Consider the following 20,445-nt stretch of genomic DNA (forward strand, 5'->3'; position numbering starts at 1 on the left):
TAAAGAAAAAAATAACTAAATTATGCTGTGGAGGACATTTATGCTGGCATGGTTTGATCCCACTTATCCTACTTGTTCTGAGTGAAACATGCTCTCTGCTATAATGCCCGCATCCACAGGGCATGAGACGCCATAGAAAGGTTTGAGAAGTATGAAATGCTATCCTATTTGCAATCATCATCTCAATGCGAACAAAGAACTGTGGAACATTTTGGACTGACAGCGCTGTCCACCATCATCAAAACACAGAATGAGGCAGTATCCTTTGGAAGAGACTCCTGAGACTTGGAGGATCTATTCCAGTGCACACTGAAGCTGTTCTGGCAGCATGTGGTGGTCTAACACCCTACTAAGACACTTTCTGTTAAGATTTCCATTAATTTGACACCTGTCTCAACATTATAGGATAATTGGCTCTTATTTCTGCTCATAAGATAATAAACAGAGGTGCACAAATTGGATCCCAAGTGAAGTGGGAACTTCTGGGATTCTCATTATTCCCCTGCGGTCTATTGCTCCCCTCGTTTTCCTCCTCGCTGCACTTTTCCCACATGATTCCTTATCCACAGCGTGATCTGGGTATGTTGGGGTCTGTTGTTGATCCCAGTGGTTGGCCTTTCCCTCTTTCCATTCTCTTTTATTTGCCTTGCTGTGTTCTCTCCCTTCACACAGCCCTCACCGTCTCCCCCTTTCCCTTCTATTCTCTAATTTAGATACACTCGTGCTCAAGTGGTTTAAGAAAGAAGGAAAAACTTCCAGACATCACAGAGTCTACACAACACTCATTACACACGTCGGGTTATCTGAAAAGAGGCGATATGCACTTCAAACATGCTTGCGCTGCTCCCCAGAAGCAGCATGATAGACTTACAGCATGATAGACTTACATTCCAGCTTTTTATGCAGCAGAGGATCATTAAGCTCTGCCCCTTTAAATACTTTGAGGAGTAAATTAAAACGTCAGTTCTGAGAAGATAAGACAATAAGCTAAATTCCATCGTGCATATAGCATTTCACCTCTTTTTCTCACCCTCACTGCCCTTTTTCCTCAGTCTCCACATGACTTCATTGTCCAGCCAGTCAGGTTGTCGGTCCGTTGTTCAGCTGTCTGTCTACCTTCTCTGCAGAGATGTTACGTATGACTTAAATGTAAGCCAATACTGTCATTAATTTCCACTGGCAGTGAGACAGCGGACAGGCTGTCTCTGACAGGATCAAGGAGACACACACACTCAGATGCACACACAAGTATGCAAACACATTTTTCTGTTTCTTTCTTTTTGATTTGCTCTCAGTCGTGTTAATAATAATAAAGCATTCGTTTTTGTCGGGCCAGCTTTTTTGAGGCAACACACAATCGCACACAGACGCACGCTTACACAGTGCATATCTTTAACGTGACACACTGTTCTGTTCTAATGGGTGTTACAGGAAACAGAATTGAGCCAGGCACGCGCACACATAGCAGCTTAGAAGTCTTGCTCATGCATAGCATGAACCCCCGCCCGTCAAAACTCGTAGAAGGTGTAATCAAGCAACAAAGTTAGTTACCCATAGCCATGTTATTATGCTTTTAAATAGGCATGTGTTGCTATTGTGATGTAATATATTTATTGAATCTAATTTGAATGATTTTATATTTAGAGTTTAGTTTATTTTTAGTTCAGAGACCATGATATCCCTGTAACAAACACATGCTGTAGTTTTCCTGTTTTAAAAGCTCTGAAGCACTTACGAGTCTAGAAGTAAGGAGTGCTGAATCGAAAAGTCAGAAGTGGTCTTTATACTGTAAAATTGGCCTTGGGTAAGGCATTGACTCCCCCAGCTGACATTTTGTCAGGGCACAGGTTTAAAGACGTGAAGGCTAAAGTGATTATCTGATGTCATAAAAGACATTTTATTATCCCGAGTTTGGGCAAGTTCTGCATTAAGTTTCAAACTTGGATAGTGTTGGTGTTGTTATTGCTTTCTTACCATTTTTGGTATTGTTCCTCTCTTCAGTGCTCTAACCTGATTCTGGTCTTTATGGTTTTTTTAAGCTTTACAATCAAAGTTATGTAGCTGTTAAAGTAACTAGTAAAGTAAACAATACATATACAGACATATTTACAGATTTATTACAAGATTATTTTATTAATTCATTTCTTATGCACATTGTGTGTCCACTATATGTTTATATTTAAAGTATGGATCTCATACCTGATGATATAAAGATCGAGATTATGAGAAGTTTACTGTTCCTAGTGTATTCAGACTATATGCACATGACAATTTTAGGATTTTCGATACAGATTATTTATTTTGAAACTTGTTCTGCGTCTCTGCTACAAACGCTCTAAATGACTGCAAAGATTATTGCTGGACTAGCCTTGGTCTATTCTTAGTTTTCCTATGAGTGCTGAAAGGTGGTGTGTTTGTGGAAGGCTTCTTTACACGCCACTGTCGCTCCAAAGAAATTAAAAGGTTTTGCTCGTTCCTCATACATATATTTGTATAAATGCGTTATGTTTTTCTGTTGCATCAACATTTGGTTCTAGAGGCAGAGTGGGAGAACCATTTTGAAAATGATAAATGCCACTCATGTTGGCATGTGTTTGAGCCAGCGTGACAGTCATGTTGTTGTGAGGGGAAACGTGTGACACCTATGAACACAAATACTGGCATTTGGAAGCAAAAGGGTAAGGACAGGGTGGTTTATGCTGTTAACATGCAGGTAAAGAGGAGTATAGACCAATGGAGAGCGCGCACGGCCCTGTGGAGAATGCTGGTAGTTAGGGTTGCAGTTGTTTATGAAACGTGTGAAGCTTGACGCCCGATCAGCTGATGCCAAGCGTCGTTCATGTTTGATATATGAAAATGCACATATGTGATTACGTGCTTCTGTATACATTGTTTGTGGTTGTTTGTTTGTGTGTTTGCATACAGAACATGCAAAGATATTTTAAAAGGATCTCACAACATTCAGGAGCTAACCCACGCTACGAGCTAAAATGTTACTTTATATGTGTAACATTTCCAATCTGCTTCAGATTACAACAAATGTAGGATGTGCAACTCTGGAGTCTATGGAGAGATTTGAATGAGGTAGAGAGGCAGAAATTAAATCAGAATTTCTCATTCCACTTCAAAAGCAGGAGTAAAACGCCAATAAATTAACAAGAGCTTTGACTTTGATTAGGCATTCATGCATAGATTGCATGTTGCCAGTGCAGTTGCTTTTAAAAATGACAAAATAAAACAACCATTGACAAAAGTATTTGAAAAACCACCAAGCTACCAATCACAAGGTGCTTTTCTTCACCAAACCCAGGCTTGCAGATGAGTCAGTTTCATTCTCACGTCCTGATTCAGCAGATAACTCGCTTACACAACTCCAGCCTCACTTTAGGCTCATTTGCTTTTTTTTGCGTTGTTTAAAAAGCCTCTTAGTTACACGGGCTCGACTGAAGTGTTGCCTTAGCAAGTCAGCCGGCTAACACAAGATTTGTAATTTCAGAAAACTTGTGCCAAATTGTCTTATGATTTAACGCTCGATTGATGCACACAGCTTGGGTTTGCAGGGATAAAAGTTCTGTCATTAACCTTTATTATTATGTGTTGCTTTATTAGTGGGCTTCAAGTGTATACTTGTCTTTTACAGCTGCTAGATTTAGATATAGTATTTAAATACGTTTACACCTTATCATGGCTGTGTTAAATCAGTAGTCTAGTGAAGACTGATGTATTTATTCCTCCTCTTAATGCTAGCAGGTTGTGTGAATAGAGTCAAAACAAAATATATTCCTTACATATACACTCTCTGCTTAAATGTGCGATCCTTCAGGACTGTGAAGGAGGTGTAACTCTTCAAATAGTGTATGTGTAATCCTGGCACTAAATGTTTACGTCTGCGGTGCTTTTTCCCCTTAAAGCATACAGACTCAAAAAAAAAACTCAACTGAAGACCAGTGGGATTTAGCCATATTTATGTCAACTCTAAGTGGGGGTTGTTAAAGTGATTTTCTTGAGGTCATTTCCTGCGTTGTACTGCTCAGAAGGAAGTAAGTGGCTTTGGTTTACAGGCGGCCATCCTTCTAGCTGTTGGTGTTCCTTTCTCCTTACTTCTTCATTTTCTTTCTTCCTCTCTGTTGTCATTGTACATTGTGTTGCTTTTAAGACCCATTGACAGCAGATGTGGTGGGGAATCAAAGGGAAAGGAACTCTCAGGGATTACAAAAACATGTGTTGTTCGTATGCCCATTTCAACTAAATATACATTGACTTTCCTATTGTGACATGATATACACACAGTCATTACATTTTTTCACTTGTAAAGCTTTAAATACTGCTTCGTTTTTGGGACCGGGGGTAAATTGGCTATTTATTTCTTCATACCTGATGATTAATGCAACAAAAGTGAAGTAATTTCACCTAATAAAGTTGTAAAGGACATAAAAGGGAGCACAGCTGTGTAGATTTCCCAAGTTTTTAATGATCTATATATGTGATTTATGACAGAGTAGTGGGATAGTATGCTGGGTCTGACTGTAGCGCATGGCTGAGATAGTGTCATTGAAGAGGGGGTGGGAGACACAGAGAAACAGAGATTGTGTGTAAGAAGAGAGAGCGCAAGCGAGAAAGTGAGAGGAAAGGGGAAGTGCGTGTAGTTAGGAGACATCGAGGAAAGACCGCTTTGGTGATGAGGACACGTAGTGAAGCTGAGTGACTGAAAGAAAGTTAAGAGGGAGAGAAAGATAAAGCGTTAGTTAGAGAGAGGTCAAGTTAGAAATGCAGTAGGTGAGAGAGAAAGCGAGAGAGAGAGAGAGTGAGCGAGAGAGAGAGAGAGCACAGGCAGCTGCAAGAGAGACGGGACTGGCGGCTCAAATGTGGACGAGTGTACCTCGGTCAGCCCGGCACTGAGCTGTCAGTGTGGGAGGCAGCGTGGCCAGCTGTAGCTAGCAACCATGAAGCACTCTCACAGAATGGACTTCAAGATGATCAGTGAGTAGTGGAAATGTGAGTTGCAGTGCAGAGCAGTGTCTTCACACAGTTGAGAAATGAAATTGTGGCTTTGTGCTGGTTTCAGTGACTCAGTGGAGCAAAGTGAAAATGCAGTTTTGCATGTGCTTTGTGTCTGATTCAGATCCTCCGTCTTCATTCAGTTGTTGACAGAGAGAAACATGCTGATTTGCCGCGGATTGACTTTTCATGCTTCACTGTATCATATCGTGGCCGTTGGTGACATATGTTGTCAGCAACGGACGTGTTTCTTTATTACGTTACTTAGTTATTTAAGTTTCATTATTAGTCATTTTAAAACCTGGAGAATCTCATAGACTGTGTGGCTGCTATTACTACTTCTGTTCTTGCTTTCTAATTGGTGCAGAATGCAGGCATACACTTTCAGCAGTGCAACTATCTTGTGGTTTTTATGTGAGAGATGTCTTCAAAGAGATATCTTCATTTATATATGCAATTTTAAGTTGTTTACTGATAAAGTCAATGCATATGTCACTAAACACAAATCAGGCTTTTTGTATAAGAAGACTTAAGACTTAAATTTAAAGTGTGATAATGATCAACTGTTGTTGCTTTTGTCACAAAATTGAGGCAGGGGGCAGTAGAAAACACTGATTTCAATTTTTAAAAAAGTCATTTTTCTATTTAAACATTTGACGAATGACGCAAACTTTTTGAAGATTGCATGAGAAAGTGTTCTGCATTTTGACGTATGAGAAGCTGCAGAAATCTGGGTGACTTCACGTTGAATTGATCCTTAAAGTAAACAATTTGCCACATATCTTTATAACTTAGTCAGAGGTCTGTTTTTCTCCCTTGTGATGCTTCTCAAAAAAATGGACCTCATTCACATGACAGTGTAACACAATGACTTCCGATATGAATAACAGATTTAATAAGCAACAACAGTTAAGACGGTGTAACTTTATGGACCTGTTTGCTTGATTAGCTTGAACTTTACCTTTGTTTTTGTTTTTTCCAGTCCTCACTGAATGTTACATCTGCACCTCGTTCTTTGTGTGTAAGAGAGTTCATATCTGATCCCAGTGGTATACTCCCTGATAAGCCAGCAGTCAGACAGATCAGTGCTCGCTGCTGCTGCTGCTGCGGCTGCTGCTGCTGCGGTGTGTCTGTGAATTTTACTGCAGTTGTGAATTCCAAGTACTTGCACTGTTTATTCTTGAGTGTTTATGTTTGCTGCTGTGCAAGTGTTAGTTTGTGCTCTACTACTGTGTACTACTGCTTGTTGATTTTTCTAGTGTGAATCGGGCTCACTTCTGTGTATTTTCATGTGTATATGTAAACGCAGGGGAATATCTCGGGTCATATAATGGACTGAAGGTCTGGTAAGCCATTAATTGAACCAAAGACCATTGAGTTTCTCGCAGATAGACTGTGCAAAAAGCGAAAAGAGCTACTCTGCATTTCTTTATGTTTTGCTAGGAGATGGGAAATTGGAGCAACAGTTTATTTAAACTTGTGCAAACAAACATGGTAATACAGTTGTACAGTTCTAACGAGCTTGAACGTCAATATTTGAAATGAGCCCCTTTATTATTCAACACAGCCTGAACTCTCTCAGGCAAACGTTCTTGTAATTTCTTTAAGTAGTCTTCAGGAATAATTCTCCAGGACTCTTGAAGGACATTCAAAGCTCTTCTTTGGATGTTGGCTGCCTTTTGATCTGTTCTCTGCCAAGATGATCCCACAATGCTTCAATAATGTTAAGGTATGAACTCTGGGGAGGCCAATCCATGACTAATAATGTTCCACTGTGTGTGTGTTTTTCCTGAAATCCATGTATGCTTTCATTGCATTACCATTTTGTTTGGGATTACAGTCAATTCAGATCTGACTGTATTTTTCTGCCTTTCTAATTTGATAAATTTCAAAATTGAACCAGTAGCTGTTCCTCCATGTTTTACAGATGGTTGTATAATGGCATACTTCGACCTTTTCTCCCAGGTTCTCTTCCTTAAGAATGGCTTCTCGACAGCCGCTCTTTCATTCTAATGTGGCTTTGGACATGACTTTCAGATACTGTTCAACTGCTGTTAATGCTGTTTTTGTATGTTTTTTCTCATGCCTGCTGCTTCTTTTGTCCTCTGCTTTTCCAGTTTCTGCAAATATTTTTAGGACACACTGCAGACCTTGCTAAGCTATGACAAGTTTTCACCTCGATGGTGCAAATGCTTAAGGAAACCACTTAAAGTTGGTTCTTTAAATACTTTGGCTTAACAAACAATAAGAAATAAACAAAAAAAAATCTATGAAAATGATCAGGTGCAAGTACTGTAGTAAAAATCGCTGTCAAAAACTTTAAAAGACCTTCAGACAGTCAGGAGAATTATTAATCAAGACCATTAAAAAAAAACAAAAAACAAGAAAGTCTGGATCCTGAGAAGCAAGATATTTATTTATTTATTTTTAAAAGAGGGGCAACTCAAGACTTTCGCACAGTACTTAAAAAAAAAAAAGTAGCATGTTTCCAAACATATTGGTGATATATTTATAGGACACGTTTGTGCAACACAAACCGCCTTAGACCTTAGACCAAGGCTGTTTGTGCTGCACCTGCTTGCTCAAGTATGTAGGGCACATGGAGAAGTTGTCATCAGTTCTAAACGTACTTCTGAGAACAGTACATGCAGTGTGTGTGCATGCACTTGGCTGGCAAACAATCATGTTCAAGGTTCATCTTGTTTGGTTAGTATAAATAAACGTGATTCACTCAAGAAATGCTTCTCGCGTTTCGTTTCGTGTTGATTGATTATTTGGACAAGAGTCTCCTCGTGTTGCTTCAGTTTGCTTTGGGGCGAAGCTCTCAAAGCATGTGCTCACTGCATGTAATCAATCAGTGCTGATTGATAAGACTGCTGAAGTGATGATCATGACTGAAATAAATCAATAATGTGGCAAAAGTAACTAAAGTTTAAAGTGTTAATTTTAAATTTAAAACTGTAATAAAACTGACTTATTGATGTATCTAACACAAAGTCCAATATTTATAGAGCATGTTTTAAAAGGGCCACGGTTGATTAAGGTGCTGTTCACATTATAGGGCAGGGAAGAAGAAGAAGAATATATCACAGCAAGGAAATGTGATAAAATCAAAATGTAAATAAAACAAGTGAGATAAACCTGATACCTTAAAACAGAAGACAAAACTAGAATTAATATATCAAGAAAACAAACAAAAAAGAAGGAAAATCTGCACTTTAAACATTGTCATTTCCCAGCTCTCAGTGGCATGCTTATTTGTTAAAACAGAGGTTTAACCATAAAAAGGATGTTCAGCCCATGCACTTGATCCACAACTGTATTTAGAATGCAAACACACACACTCACACATATTTATATTCCGCATGAATTATAGATGAGGAAGCCCATACATAAAATACACGGGGACATCATGGTCATTTAGTCCGTGTTCATGCTCTTTCGATCTCTTGATGCATGTTAGGTTTTACCCATCAGTGTTGCTCAAACTAACAATTACGATCTGTAAATTGTAAGCGCCCTATTTTCCTCAGTCCAATCTAATCCACAGCCTTCTTCCATTGAGTAAGTGCTCCGTGCAGTTGTTTATTTTTTTGTCACTGTTGACATAGTGCAGTACGCGTGCAGCTTGGCCTGAAGAATTCAAAGATAGCGTGCCCGAAGCAAGCTAATTAATGTTACCATTTACTTTGACAGAAAACATAGATTGTCACCTTTTTACAGTTTGGATGTTTCTTTTTGTTTTAATGCACATTTGCATTTCATTAATTCTGCAGAATCTCTTAAGACCTTTTTTGTTTTCCCTTTACTCCCTTGGCTGACAGCTTCGTCCATCTGTGTGTTGTCTTGTTTAAAGGGATGAATAAATGAATGATTGAGAACACTGCATGGTCATGAAATTCATATAGCTAATTTGAGGAGTGTCTCAATTTCCACTTCACAAGGCTTGCTTGCAATAACACTTCTGGGGCAGAATTGTGGAGATTGATTATCTATATGAGAAAAACAATCACTGTCATTTTAATTATTTAACACAAATTAACTGTTTTAAAGTCACCTAATGGAACTGATGTTTACAGTTAGTTCATTCTGATAGAGCTTATAAAAGTATCTGTATTTTAGAGGCAACAAGAAGAGCATCGACTTTATGTTATCTGGGCTTCGGATTCGATTCAGCCTTTTCAGTTTCTGATCTTTTTATGCAAGTTAAAATGGTTTTGTTTCACAGCATTTGTGTGAAATGGCATGTTAAAAATGGGATAATATTTATTCTACGTAATCTATCTATGTAAGCAGACTCTTCAAGCCACATTTCTCTTTTTCACCTGTCAAATTATTTCTATTCTGATTCATTAAATGCACAAGTGTCTTTGAAAAATGTGCTCAGGCCTTTTACTGTGTAATGCACCATCATTTATAACTTGCAGTTCTGTCTCTCCGTAGGACATTTAAAGGATTTAGTGGTTTCTGCTGTCTCTCTAACTGTGATAAATGGCTACAACTTGCTCTGCAATGTAAACTATAAACTTTCCAGCTATTTTTACTGATTCCTTCCTTCCTATCTGTCTTCTTTCTTTCATTTGCTTTGTTAATTTTTCCCTCTGTTTCCTCTATCCTACTGTTTTATTTCTTATGCAAAGTATTTTTTTCCTCTTCAGCTGATATTTTCCTGCTTCCCTACTTTTTATTTTATCGGTTAAAGTATTTATCCTTTCCTCCTGCTTCCCTTCCTTCCTCCTTGTCTCCTATGCTTAGTGTGTCCGTCTTCTTATCCCACACACACACACACATATGCACGCACGCACGCACGCACGCACGCACCGTGAGTTCATTACACAAGCTGTGAGACCGGATCCACAAATCAAACTGTGTAAATAAGCAAGTTTTGTTCCTGTGGAGCAGCCGCTGCTGTTGCCATGCCTACCTGTTGCACATCTCAAGGGTTACCAAGGACGACCTTTAAGTGTGCGTCTGCTTCTGTATGCATCCGCGGTGTTGTATCGTTGTGACTGTGGGAGGGGGTTGGAAGGTTTCTGTGTATGACAGTTGACAATGACCAGAGAGTCTGTCTAACTCCTGCTGTTCATTTTATTTCAAGTACGTCTCCTTGGATTTCACGAGGTTTTACTGTCGGCAATCTAATTCCCATTAATTCAACACATGAAGCTGATTCACTGACTATTCTGTGGCAGACAATTCACTCTAACATCTTCCTCCCAACATCCTTAACCATAGAGATATTGGTGACATCTCCTTGCTTTTGTCTGAATGTTATAGATATTTTTTTCCACTTGTAGGAGCATGGAAGCTTGGGAAAGTTAGGTTTTTCCAATGACTAAAAATTACTGTTTTATAGCTGAACACAGGTGAAACTTCTCAAAGAGTGTTTCCTGACTGAGTGATTTCTGCAAAAGCTCTTGCAGTGAGAAAGTTCTGTTTATGTGGCATCCATCCCAACAATGTACAGAATGTCTACCTGGCAGCTCCTGCGCCATTGTAGGAACTGTCCATTAGTCCTTTGTTAGCAGAGATGAGGACAGGTTTTGTGTGTGTGTGTGCGTATATGTGTAAACAGACAGACTAATGGGCCTAACTGAAATCCAAACATAGGATCTGGCAGGTGATCAGTGGTGTTTACTTCCCGTGGGTGAAGTGGAGCTTCTCTCGGTGGATGGAGGAATAGAGACTGTATAGTTTACTGGCACTGATGGATCACAAGACTTGGGGCATGCACAAGAAAGCCTGAAAAACGAGGCTTTTAAACTTTTATAGTGAAAGTTAAGTATCTGTTAAGATAATGTTTCACTGTTAATCCCTCCTCTCTCCCTCATTCCTGTGATACCTTCTTTTAACTGGTGCGTGCATGCATGGTCTCTGCTTTGTGCTCATTTCTGAGAGCTTCCTTTTACTCAGAATTGCTGGGCATAGATGCTGATGTATAACCTGACTAAATCTTTTCTTGTCTTTATTTGTGCACGCAGAGCGTCAGCTGGCCAGCAGCATGACCAGCAGCAGCACTCTTCCTCCCAGTGTAAGCGGGATCAGTAAGGAGCTGGCAGAGCTGCGCCACCTTGTTCAGTTCCCCGAGGAGATCGCCTGCATCCTCACGGAGCAAGAGCAGCAGCTTTACCAGCAGGTATGAGAGATTTTATATAAAATATACATGAGGGGGGAAGCAGAGGCAGGAACGTGCAATTACAGCTATCAACATTATCCTTACACTTTATTTGAAATTGTACAGCAGTGTTTTATTGTGTGGAGGTTTAGCAAAGAGGTTGGATGAGGAGAATAGTAGGTGGTGGTAAGTAGTGTCTGTAATGAAACAACAATCCCAGTCATTCATTGAGAGCCTGCTGTTTGTCTGCAGGTCTTCCCTTTGGACTACCTCTATTTCCTCACCCGAGACCTGGGCAGTCCCGAGTTTCAAACTAAACGCCACCCAAACCTCAAGGCTTCACTGTCAGCGCCCGCCATGCCCACTCAGCGAAGTAACGCCGTGGAGGAACTGGTGGCACGATTCAACGAGGTGGGAGGGGCTTTCTGTCTACTTTGTCTGCACTCCACGAATCTTTTAGCACACATGTGAATGTAGTCACACAAGGCCGTTACACAGCCTGTCTAGTTCTCCGCAGCTCAGGGTTTACAGCAGGATTTCAGACTGGGTAGAAGCACTTGAGAATTGACACTGAACAAACGTAGCCTAACAATTAAAAGCCTTGAGTGACTTTTTATATACACAGACATGTGTAGTGCATTCAGGAGACTCTCACATCTTACGCAGATGGATTTAATGAAGTTGTGCCAAGGAACCATATGGAGATAGTTTTCATCTTAAGAGAGCACTTTTCAGTTAATAAGAAGTTAGTTGTCCTTTGAGGATTAAGTGGCATTGAAATGCAGTTCTTGCAGTAACATGAAAACTGAAATGGCATACCAGTAATTTTTCTCTTATTTGCTATGCGAGTTATACGGACCTATCATGAGCGCAACTCACTCGCGACCGTGTTCACTGGCTTAAGTTACACCCTCCGAGCCTCGCCTCATTCATGGTGAATGACTTTGAGAATGCACAAATGCACTGCTGCGAAAGAGAAAGTGTTAGAGAGATTGATTGGGGATGATGATGTCATGTTTAAGTCGCACGCCTCTTCGCATCAGCTGGTTTTCATTTAAGTCAGCCAGAGGAGAAACACGAAAGACAGTTTTCCAAATGTGCAGTGTTGCCATATATGGTCACAGTGGAACGAGAGTCATATTGACAGCACCGATTCTCTCCTGTTCGTACTGGTGAACCCTTCAGCTGCCTTTAATTGTGTCAGGTTGGGTTTTACCTTTCATTTTTGAACTGTGGAATATATTTCAAGGTTAAATTATTATTAGTTAATTCGACTGACTATTATATTTAATTACCCTGGTTAATAGTTCACAAACATTTCATGTCACTGAGTGGATCCACTGTTTTTGAGACACTTGTAAGACAAGACTTTGCAAATAAAATGAAAAAGCCTAGCTTTTTTGATAGAGTTCATTTTTAAGGCATGTGTGGGAGTGAAACATTAATCAGTTAAACAGGATTGAGAAAATTGGGAGGCAGGGAGTTGTGAGCAGTTTGGGCCTCTTTGTGTCCGTCCGAAGTGTTTAGCTTTGACGGGACCAGTGTGTGCTCGAGTTTGTAATGGTTCTCTGTTATATTCCGTTATGTAATTCGTGTATCAAGGAGAAACTGACCCTTACAGATGAACTAATACCACAAGCACAGATGGCGACAGACAGACAGACAACAGGACAGACGGATGGACAGGTGGACAAAGATCAAAGGGGGGGATCATATAGCCAGATCCAAATTTGTATGTGAGTGTGTGTCTGAACTAATGTCAGACTGCTCTTCAAAACTGCTTTTTCATGCTTCTATGGGAGGCAGCTGTATTCTTGTATCATCTCATATTTACCCTTTGCTGCTTTCCTGTTCCATTATATGCTCTGTGTACATTTGTACATATATATCCTCACATCCTGTCCTGCTATTTGTCATGCACAACACTGCATACGCACTTTTGCTATCTGGAATACCTGAAAAGATGCCAACTCAGTGCGATCCCTTGATGTGTGGAAGTGCAAAAAGCCACTTTGCAGATGGACAGAATGATTTAGATGGTGACTGTAACTAAAACCCCGATGCTGACATGGCTTCGCATTATGTCATAATGCTGAAAGTGCACGATACAAGATTTTCATGCGTGGCACGCAAAGAGCAGGGGAGTAGCAGATAAGAGACTGGAGGTCTGCAGTGTTGTTTTTCGGTAACCAAATACAGTAGATTGCAGAACGAGCTTCTGCTCAACCGAAATGGTAACATTTAAACCTCGAAAGCTCCAGGAGGGAATTTCTGTAACTGATTCCCTGTATCTGATCAGGCTGACAGTGATTACAAATGTCAGAGGAATTTCTGACTCTCTAATAAAATCAGCCTATTAAAAGTGCTGTCTATTTAATTGCAGTAAGTCTCCTGAAGACAAACCTTTAATTTTACTGTCAAAGACAAGAAGATCTAATAATGCATGTACCTGATTTCTGCGCTTGTTTGTGCTATAGTTCATGGACAGGTAAGGGGAGTGTATGAGAAACATTTTTGGAACATTGTAACAGTTTTTCATCAGGCAGTATGGAAATGGAAACAATAGGAACAATAGTTCCTGTGTGTGTGTGTGACTTTATTTAGTCCCTGTCAGGTCAGACGTTGGTGGGCTTTACTATCCTTACGTAACCCAGTAATAGATCTCTGGGTCAGGGGGATGTTTTTACCACCTCCAAGTGGATTAAAGAGTTTCAGTTTTTTTTATTGTGTGCGAATGCAGTCATGAGGCGCTAATACACAGAGGAAAAAGACACCAGATAGTTAAAACAGGCCAGACTGAAATCTGATCTTTTCCTGTGTGGTGTACCTGTGCTCGTACAGAGAGTTCGAGCCTGATACATATCTGCTGTTGCCGTCATGTCTTTTGCTTGTGCTTGAGGTCAGTCAGTGCAGAGACGCAGCGCAGCTGATAGATATCCGATCTCATTCTTTTTTATGTGTGTGCATGTGTGGAGAGGTGTCGGGGTGAAAGTGTGAGGCTAGCTGGTGCAGTCCTGTGCATACATTGCCACATTAGGCGCAAGTTTCCAGAGCAGAATTCATGAGCTCAGACATGACCGTACACTTTCAAGAATTTTAGGTGGCTTTGGATGTCGTCCCGTGTCCCCCATGTTTTATCATACCTAATACCAGCCTTGTAACAGCACACCAGCACACTTAAAAAGTTATCCAGGGATTTAGTATGATGTCACCTGTTATGTGGATATTCCACTGAGAAATTGTCATAGAAATGTGCAGCATATTGCACTAGTACAGTAACAGCATATCTAATGTATACTTCCGGCCGCTCCCCTGCTACAAGGGGTCGCCAAAACAGGTCACTTGATATATTTGAATTGGCAGAGTGTTATGCCACATGCCCTCCTTTACCCAACGCCAGTGGGAATATGTGTCTCCAGCTGTAATCAAACCAACTATGGAGGCATTACAAGCCTTTCCAATAATAATTCCAAAACATTAGGGGCGTATAAGTTACAGACAAATTGTATAGTGTTTTGAGTGCTCAATAGAGTGGAAAATAACCTGTTTATTTTCCACTTCCCATGAGGTTTATATATATTTTTAAAAATGCAAATATTTCAAAATCTTTCTGATTGTAATGCATTCAAAAGGCAATAAAGTGCAAGTTAAACTAATAATAATAATTTAAAAAAACAGCACCATATTGGGTATTTTCAATGTTGGAACTTAATGTTTCTTTAAAGCCAAAATGTTATTCCCTCCAAGGGAAAAAGGTGATGAATAACCAGACGAAGACGGTGCTGTGAGTTACTAGGGAGGTTTTCTGCAGTTTGTGTGTCAGCTTACTTTATAAGTAAGATAAGAGCGCAATAAAGTGCAGCTGTTCTTGGTGCTTGATTAAGATTGTAACAGTTGGCAATACTGAAATGCGAAATTCTGAACACACAGGTGAGTTCGTGGGTGACGTGGCTGGTCCTGACTGCAGGGTCCATGGAGGAGAAAAGAGAAGTTTTCTCATATCTGGTCCATGTCGCTAAATGCTGTTGGAACATGGGAAACTACAATGGTGTCATGGAGTTCCTGGCTGGACTCAGGTTTTAAGAAACACAATGACGCAACTCAAATACACCCACCTACTGAATATACAGGCAATTTATTATCTGCACTGTTCTCACACAAAAATATCAATGTGTTTTGTTTTGTTTCATTTTTTTGCCCTTCAGATCTCGTAAGGTGCTGAAGATGTGGCAGTTTATGGACCAGACAGACATCGAGACCATGAGAGGTTTAAAGGACGCCATGGCTCAGCATGAGTCCTCCTCTGAGTACAAGAAGGTTGTGACCAGAGCTCTTAATATCCCAGGATGCAAGGTGGGCCTATGTTTACTCCAATGACATTTGATCCTCTAACTCACTGACCTTGGCTGCACTGTAATTTTTATTTTTGGGTTGTTTTTTTTCTCTTACACATATACACTGTAGGTTGTGCCATTCTGTGGGGTTTTTCTAAAGGAGCTAAGCGAAGCGTTGGATGGCACAGCAAGCATCATCAGCCTCAAACCGTCTCCTGATAACACAGAATACTCGATAGAGGTGCAGAAAACACCCGCAGTCTTCCGCAAAAATACACAGATCTGATAAAACCGACTGAGACATTACATATTTGATATCCTGTTAGTATAATCCATCTTGCTGTGCTGTTTCTGCCTCCAGTTTGTGTCCGACTACAGCGGCCAGCGCAATTACTTGTCTCGATCTGGCCCAGATGGGCTCCATGTGCCAGAGAAGGAAGCTACTGTCAGCAACATCCTTCAGATTATCAGGTATGTGCGTGCTTAATGACTAAAGCGATGGTGTTTGACACAGTCGTCTCTCCTGTTCTTTACTTTATCCGTCTGTTTGACTCAACTGTTCCTGCTCCTTAGATCTTGCAACCGGAGTTTAGAGGCAGAAGATACTGATGACGCGTCCACCAGTCCGTCATCTACTGGCCCGTCCCCTGCATCCAGAAACAACTCCTTCAAAGACCGCAGCCACAATCAGTTAGTTCAGTTTCTTCTCCCCCCCACTTTTTTTTAGTGTGCCATCCAAGCTTTTGTTGTGAGATATTTCAGCGTGCAGTGTCAGGTATGAGACCCTAGAAAAACGAGGTGTCTTGTTAAAGAATATCCCAGAATAGCATCTGTTTACCGTGACTGGGTCTTGATTCTTTCCAGTTGAAGGATAGTGTGTATTTCAACGCAGTGTAAGGGATGTTCGTGTAAGTAGTTTAAGGCATACAGGAGAAAGTATTAAATGGTACATAGCATGCGACCAAATACACCACGACCCAAGGACGTCATGAATCACTTGACTGGCTTTTATTTTTACTATTTGTCAACTGCCGATGAACTCTGCTTCATCATCCTGATGTGTTGATTTAATACAAAAAAAGCAACATTTTGCTGTTCTTTCTTTTTCTTTTCGACTTTTATTTTGACTTCCTGCTCTCACATTGCACAAAAGTTAGTAATACTCCTGCTCTCACTTTACCATTGTGTTATTTTACATTTTTGGTTACATTTTCGGCCCTCTGTTATGGCAGCCTGAAGATTGTATTGTGTGACCCTGTGACCCTTTCTAGCAAAGGTCTGTTTCCAAAATTGGATTCTTTATTTTGCTGGTCATTCACAGACAATGACTCATGGAGACAGCAGAAGAATGTTATATACAGATTTATATCAGAAGTGCAAATACTGCCATGCTGTGAGGGCTTGGCTGGTTGCGCAGTTCTGAGCAAAATCACAATAGATGCACTGCATTCATTAGCTAGCTTACAAATGTGCAGCTACAACAGCCTCTATTGAAGCAAACAAGGCACTGCAAGTTAGTGATAGAGAAAAATTTAACATTTAACAAAGCCACTAAGCCGTAATGATTTATGCACAGCTATTTTAAATGTAGGGGATATCCTCAAGTGCCAAGTAGACTGGATGTTCACCAAAGTCTTATTTTGGATTAGTGCGCAGTTTTCTTTCATAAACACCAGCACGAGATAACGGGTTTGTGAAGGAACACATTTGCAGATTGTTACTGAGATGAAGTGATGTTGACATGAAATCTGTGTGGGGCAGAGTAAAAAAAATAGATAACAGGTTAGTTTCCTGTCAGGACAGGAAGGAACAGAGTTCTGGTTGTTGTCAGCACTCTGGTGGCAGGTAGCTAATAACAAAGGCTGGGATTTGGAGGACGTAGAAAGTCATTTAATTCCAGCTGTGATCTGTTATGTTTGCAGTCAGGAAACCTGGATCATTTTATGTGTTTATAAACTGTTTTCTCAGATTCAGACAAATTATTCGATGTTAGCACAGAATTTGGAGTTCATTTCAGCTAGCTTCATAGTGTGTATCTTTCTTAAACATAGACTACAGTTTAAAAAAAGTCACTTTCTCTTCTGTGTTCTGGATCTTTTTCCCACCAGCACCCACTTAAAAAAAAGACCTCAAAAAACTATTGAAAGCTCTTTATGCGTTCTTTTGTTCGTCTCACATCCTCTCTTCGTTCTTTGTTTCATGCTCCCCTTCTAGTTCCCTTTCATTTAAGACGACACCAGAAAAAAAACATGTTTTGTAAGTTGTTTCACAGTAAAAGTTACTGGAATTTGAACAATGCTTGCTATCATCAGTATGTTTCAGATTACGGTTTAATTAGAAGCATGAGCAATGAAGTGAAGGAATGAGCAGTGACTAATGCATGGTACTTTTTTCTTTTTTTTTTTGCTTGATCAAGCCAATGCCTGCAGGATCGGTTCAGTTTCTGTTTGGTTCTTGTTACTTGAGGTGCAGGTCATTTCTTATGTCTGATTGAATTGCTTTTTAAAAATAAAATGAGTCCTATGAATCCAGAGACGTGCATTTGGAAAATCGCCTCGGAAATCAGCATGCAAAAACTTTAAGAGCCAAAGATTTTGGCTTCTTTCAAACTTTCTTTCCAAACCCATCTAACCCCCGTCCGTCTTCAGATTCACGGTCGGAGACTTGTCGGATTCAGATGGTGACTTGTCTACCGAGCCGGTGGTGAAAGAAGTGGAGTTTCAGGGGACCGAGGAGACGCACAGAGCTTTTAGCCATGGCACGGAGCTCATTCCCTGGTAAGAGACTCAAGCACACATGCAAACACATCCAGCTGTTGGTGCCTCAGCAGACGTGCGACAAACTCTGTGTTGTCTTTTTCCAGGTATGTGCTGTCACTACAACCAGACATTCACCAGTTTCTGCTGCAGGGCGCTACGGTCATTCATTACGACCAGGACGGCCATGGCAGTGCTCGCTGTCTGCTACGTCTACAGCCTGATAATACAACACTCACTTGGGGTAAATTGCAGGAGTTTAGTATTAAGAAATTTGACCTTATCTGCTACTGAGTTATTCAGCAACCTCGTTCTTCATGAGTCATATTCATATAGGATTCCAGTTTACCGGTGTAAGAGGGTGTGGGAGGCTTGATACGCTGAAATCACTGCATCAAACCTTCCTTTTCTCAGAACTTTTTAACAAGAGCATGTTTATACCTCGAACAGACGAGACCAATTTCCTCTCTCGTTGTTTCTCTTTAAACAGATTTAAAGGGCATTATATAAAAATTATATTTCCCGAGTCATTTATGTGCTTTAGGTGTTTATCTATGGAATAAAAGCCTCAGTTTAAACTGCTTGTAAATTTGTGCATTCATGCAAGGGCTCTTCAATTTCCGTTTGCCGTTACGGCAGCTCAAACAGTCATAAATATGTTGATTTACGGCAGGTAAACCTCAAAGCGGAGGCCCTTCCCCTGCAGAGCAACCACTGGGATTGGGGCAGCCTGTAGTGGCTGGGCTAGCAGAAGGCCTGCTGGACCTGGGAATAGTGAAGGTTTGTTATAAATAGAAATCTTGTTTAGTTTTGTAGATTTTAAAAACCTTAGATTAGCTTTCAAATTCATAACTTTGTGTTTATTTGAATGCGCAGGCAGTGTTTCTGGGCCATCAGGGTGTCGATGTTCATGCTGTATGTTTGCAAAACAAGCTGAGCCAGATGACAGTGGAGGAGAATGGCCTCAGCCTTCTGTATGGTCTGAGTACCACAGACAATAGGTTGGTGCCTTTTTATAATCTATTAGGATTTAAATGCACTTTTATACAGAGTTACTGTTAAACTGCTAAAATATTTTCATTCTACTTAAAACTGTAACTAATCTCCTGACTGATGCCATTAGACTTCTGCACTTTGTGGCCCCCAATCACACGGCACAAATGCTCCACAAGGGCCTGTCGGAGTTGGTGAATGCAACCAGGAAATTAAAGAAGTTTCCTGACCAAAGGTTGCAGTGGCTGAGGAAGCAGTATGTCAGTTTGTATCAGGTAAAACTCTAAAAGTACATGTCTCTCTCCCATCAATTTTTAAATTATTATTATTGACACTGACTGTATTTTATAAGCCTGTAAAAATGTTCAGCACACAAAGAATGATGCGAGAGTTAGATTGATGAAAAGAAGTGGTGTGTGTTTAGTTAACAGTAAGATTTGTATGCGTCGTCTGTTCTAGGAGGACGGCAGGTATGAAGGCCCTACACTAGCCCACGCCATTGAGCTTTTTGGGGGTCGGAGGTGGAATATGGGTACAGGTGGTGGAGACAAGGTTGGAGCCCAGAAGAACAACCCTCTGTCGAACGAGAAGGCAAAGAAGAAGAAGAAGGTTCTTGTCAGGGTCAGTAATTTGACCATTTGCTGTAGTCGTGGATGCTAATTTTAAAAAGCTATGTTGCAGTTATTGCTCTCCATTTACCTTTTTTCCGGCCACCTAACTCAGATTTAGGTTTTTCACAGACTCATTTTTAACATTTGTCTTTTTTCCCCCACACCTTTAACAGGGAGACAGTGGGGATGCAACCGATGACGAGATGGTTTCCAGGAAAACACGGAGCTGTAAAGAAGGACTGTATCGAAACGGACCAGAGTCTGACAGCATCGACCAAGAAGATCCAGGTGACGTTACCTCACTCATGGTAACAAGTAGAAGTTACAATGCCAGATCAGTTTAATTAGGTGTTTTCTAGAAACCCGACCAAATGCTTCAGATCCTATAATTTTCTGTCTGTGTGAGCGATCTTTATTCACACTCAACACTCTTTGCCTCCACAGAAGACAGCATCCCCGGACCACTCTCCCTCACATCCAGTAAAAGCCCCGGATTGCTATCCTCTTCCTCTTCTTCCTCGTCTTCCTCTAGCATGGCAGGGTGCAACCAGACCCGTCCGCAGTCTTCTCCAATCCTTTCGGGAAATGCTAAATCCCAGCCAGGGTATGTGAAAAATGACTGTAGCGGGGCAAGTTTG

At 40.6% G+C, this 20,445-nt stretch overlaps 1 protein-coding gene across 4 annotated transcripts in view; it reads left to right on the forward strand.

The window, feature by feature from the left end:
• The window catches only part of plce1 (phospholipase C, epsilon 1), a 78,633-nt gene that overhangs the window by 38,123 nt on the left and 20,065 nt on the right, over positions 1 to 20,445 (forward strand). For all 4 annotated transcript variants that reach the window (XM_019362584.2, XM_013269438.3, XM_019362587.2 and 1 more), the window contains 15 exons: positions 10,980 to 11,134; positions 11,366 to 11,524; positions 15,044 to 15,189; positions 15,319 to 15,466; positions 15,578 to 15,688; positions 15,809 to 15,918; positions 16,021 to 16,137; positions 18,096 to 18,224; positions 18,311 to 18,447; positions 18,877 to 18,983; positions 19,080 to 19,204; positions 19,327 to 19,471; positions 19,656 to 19,817; positions 19,981 to 20,095; positions 20,252 to 20,411. In XM_019362584.2, the coding sequence (XP_019218129.1) occupies positions 10,980 to 11,134; positions 11,366 to 11,524; positions 15,044 to 15,189; positions 15,319 to 15,466; positions 15,578 to 15,688; positions 15,809 to 15,918; positions 16,021 to 16,137; positions 18,096 to 18,224; positions 18,311 to 18,447; positions 18,877 to 18,983; positions 19,080 to 19,204; positions 19,327 to 19,471; positions 19,656 to 19,817; positions 19,981 to 20,095; positions 20,252 to 20,411 (2,026 nt within the window). The remainder of the gene's footprint in view (positions 1 to 10,979; positions 11,135 to 11,365; positions 11,525 to 15,043; positions 15,190 to 15,318; positions 15,467 to 15,577; positions 15,689 to 15,808; positions 15,919 to 16,020; positions 16,138 to 18,095; positions 18,225 to 18,310; positions 18,448 to 18,876; positions 18,984 to 19,079; positions 19,205 to 19,326; positions 19,472 to 19,655; positions 19,818 to 19,980; positions 20,096 to 20,251; positions 20,412 to 20,445) is intronic.

The sequence above is a fragment of the Oreochromis niloticus genome, linkage group LG8 (assembly GCF_001858045.2).
Source record: "Oreochromis niloticus isolate F11D_XX linkage group LG8, O_niloticus_UMD_NMBU, whole genome shotgun sequence".
Lineage (NCBI taxonomy): Eukaryota > Metazoa > Chordata > Actinopteri > Cichliformes > Cichlidae > Oreochromis > Oreochromis niloticus.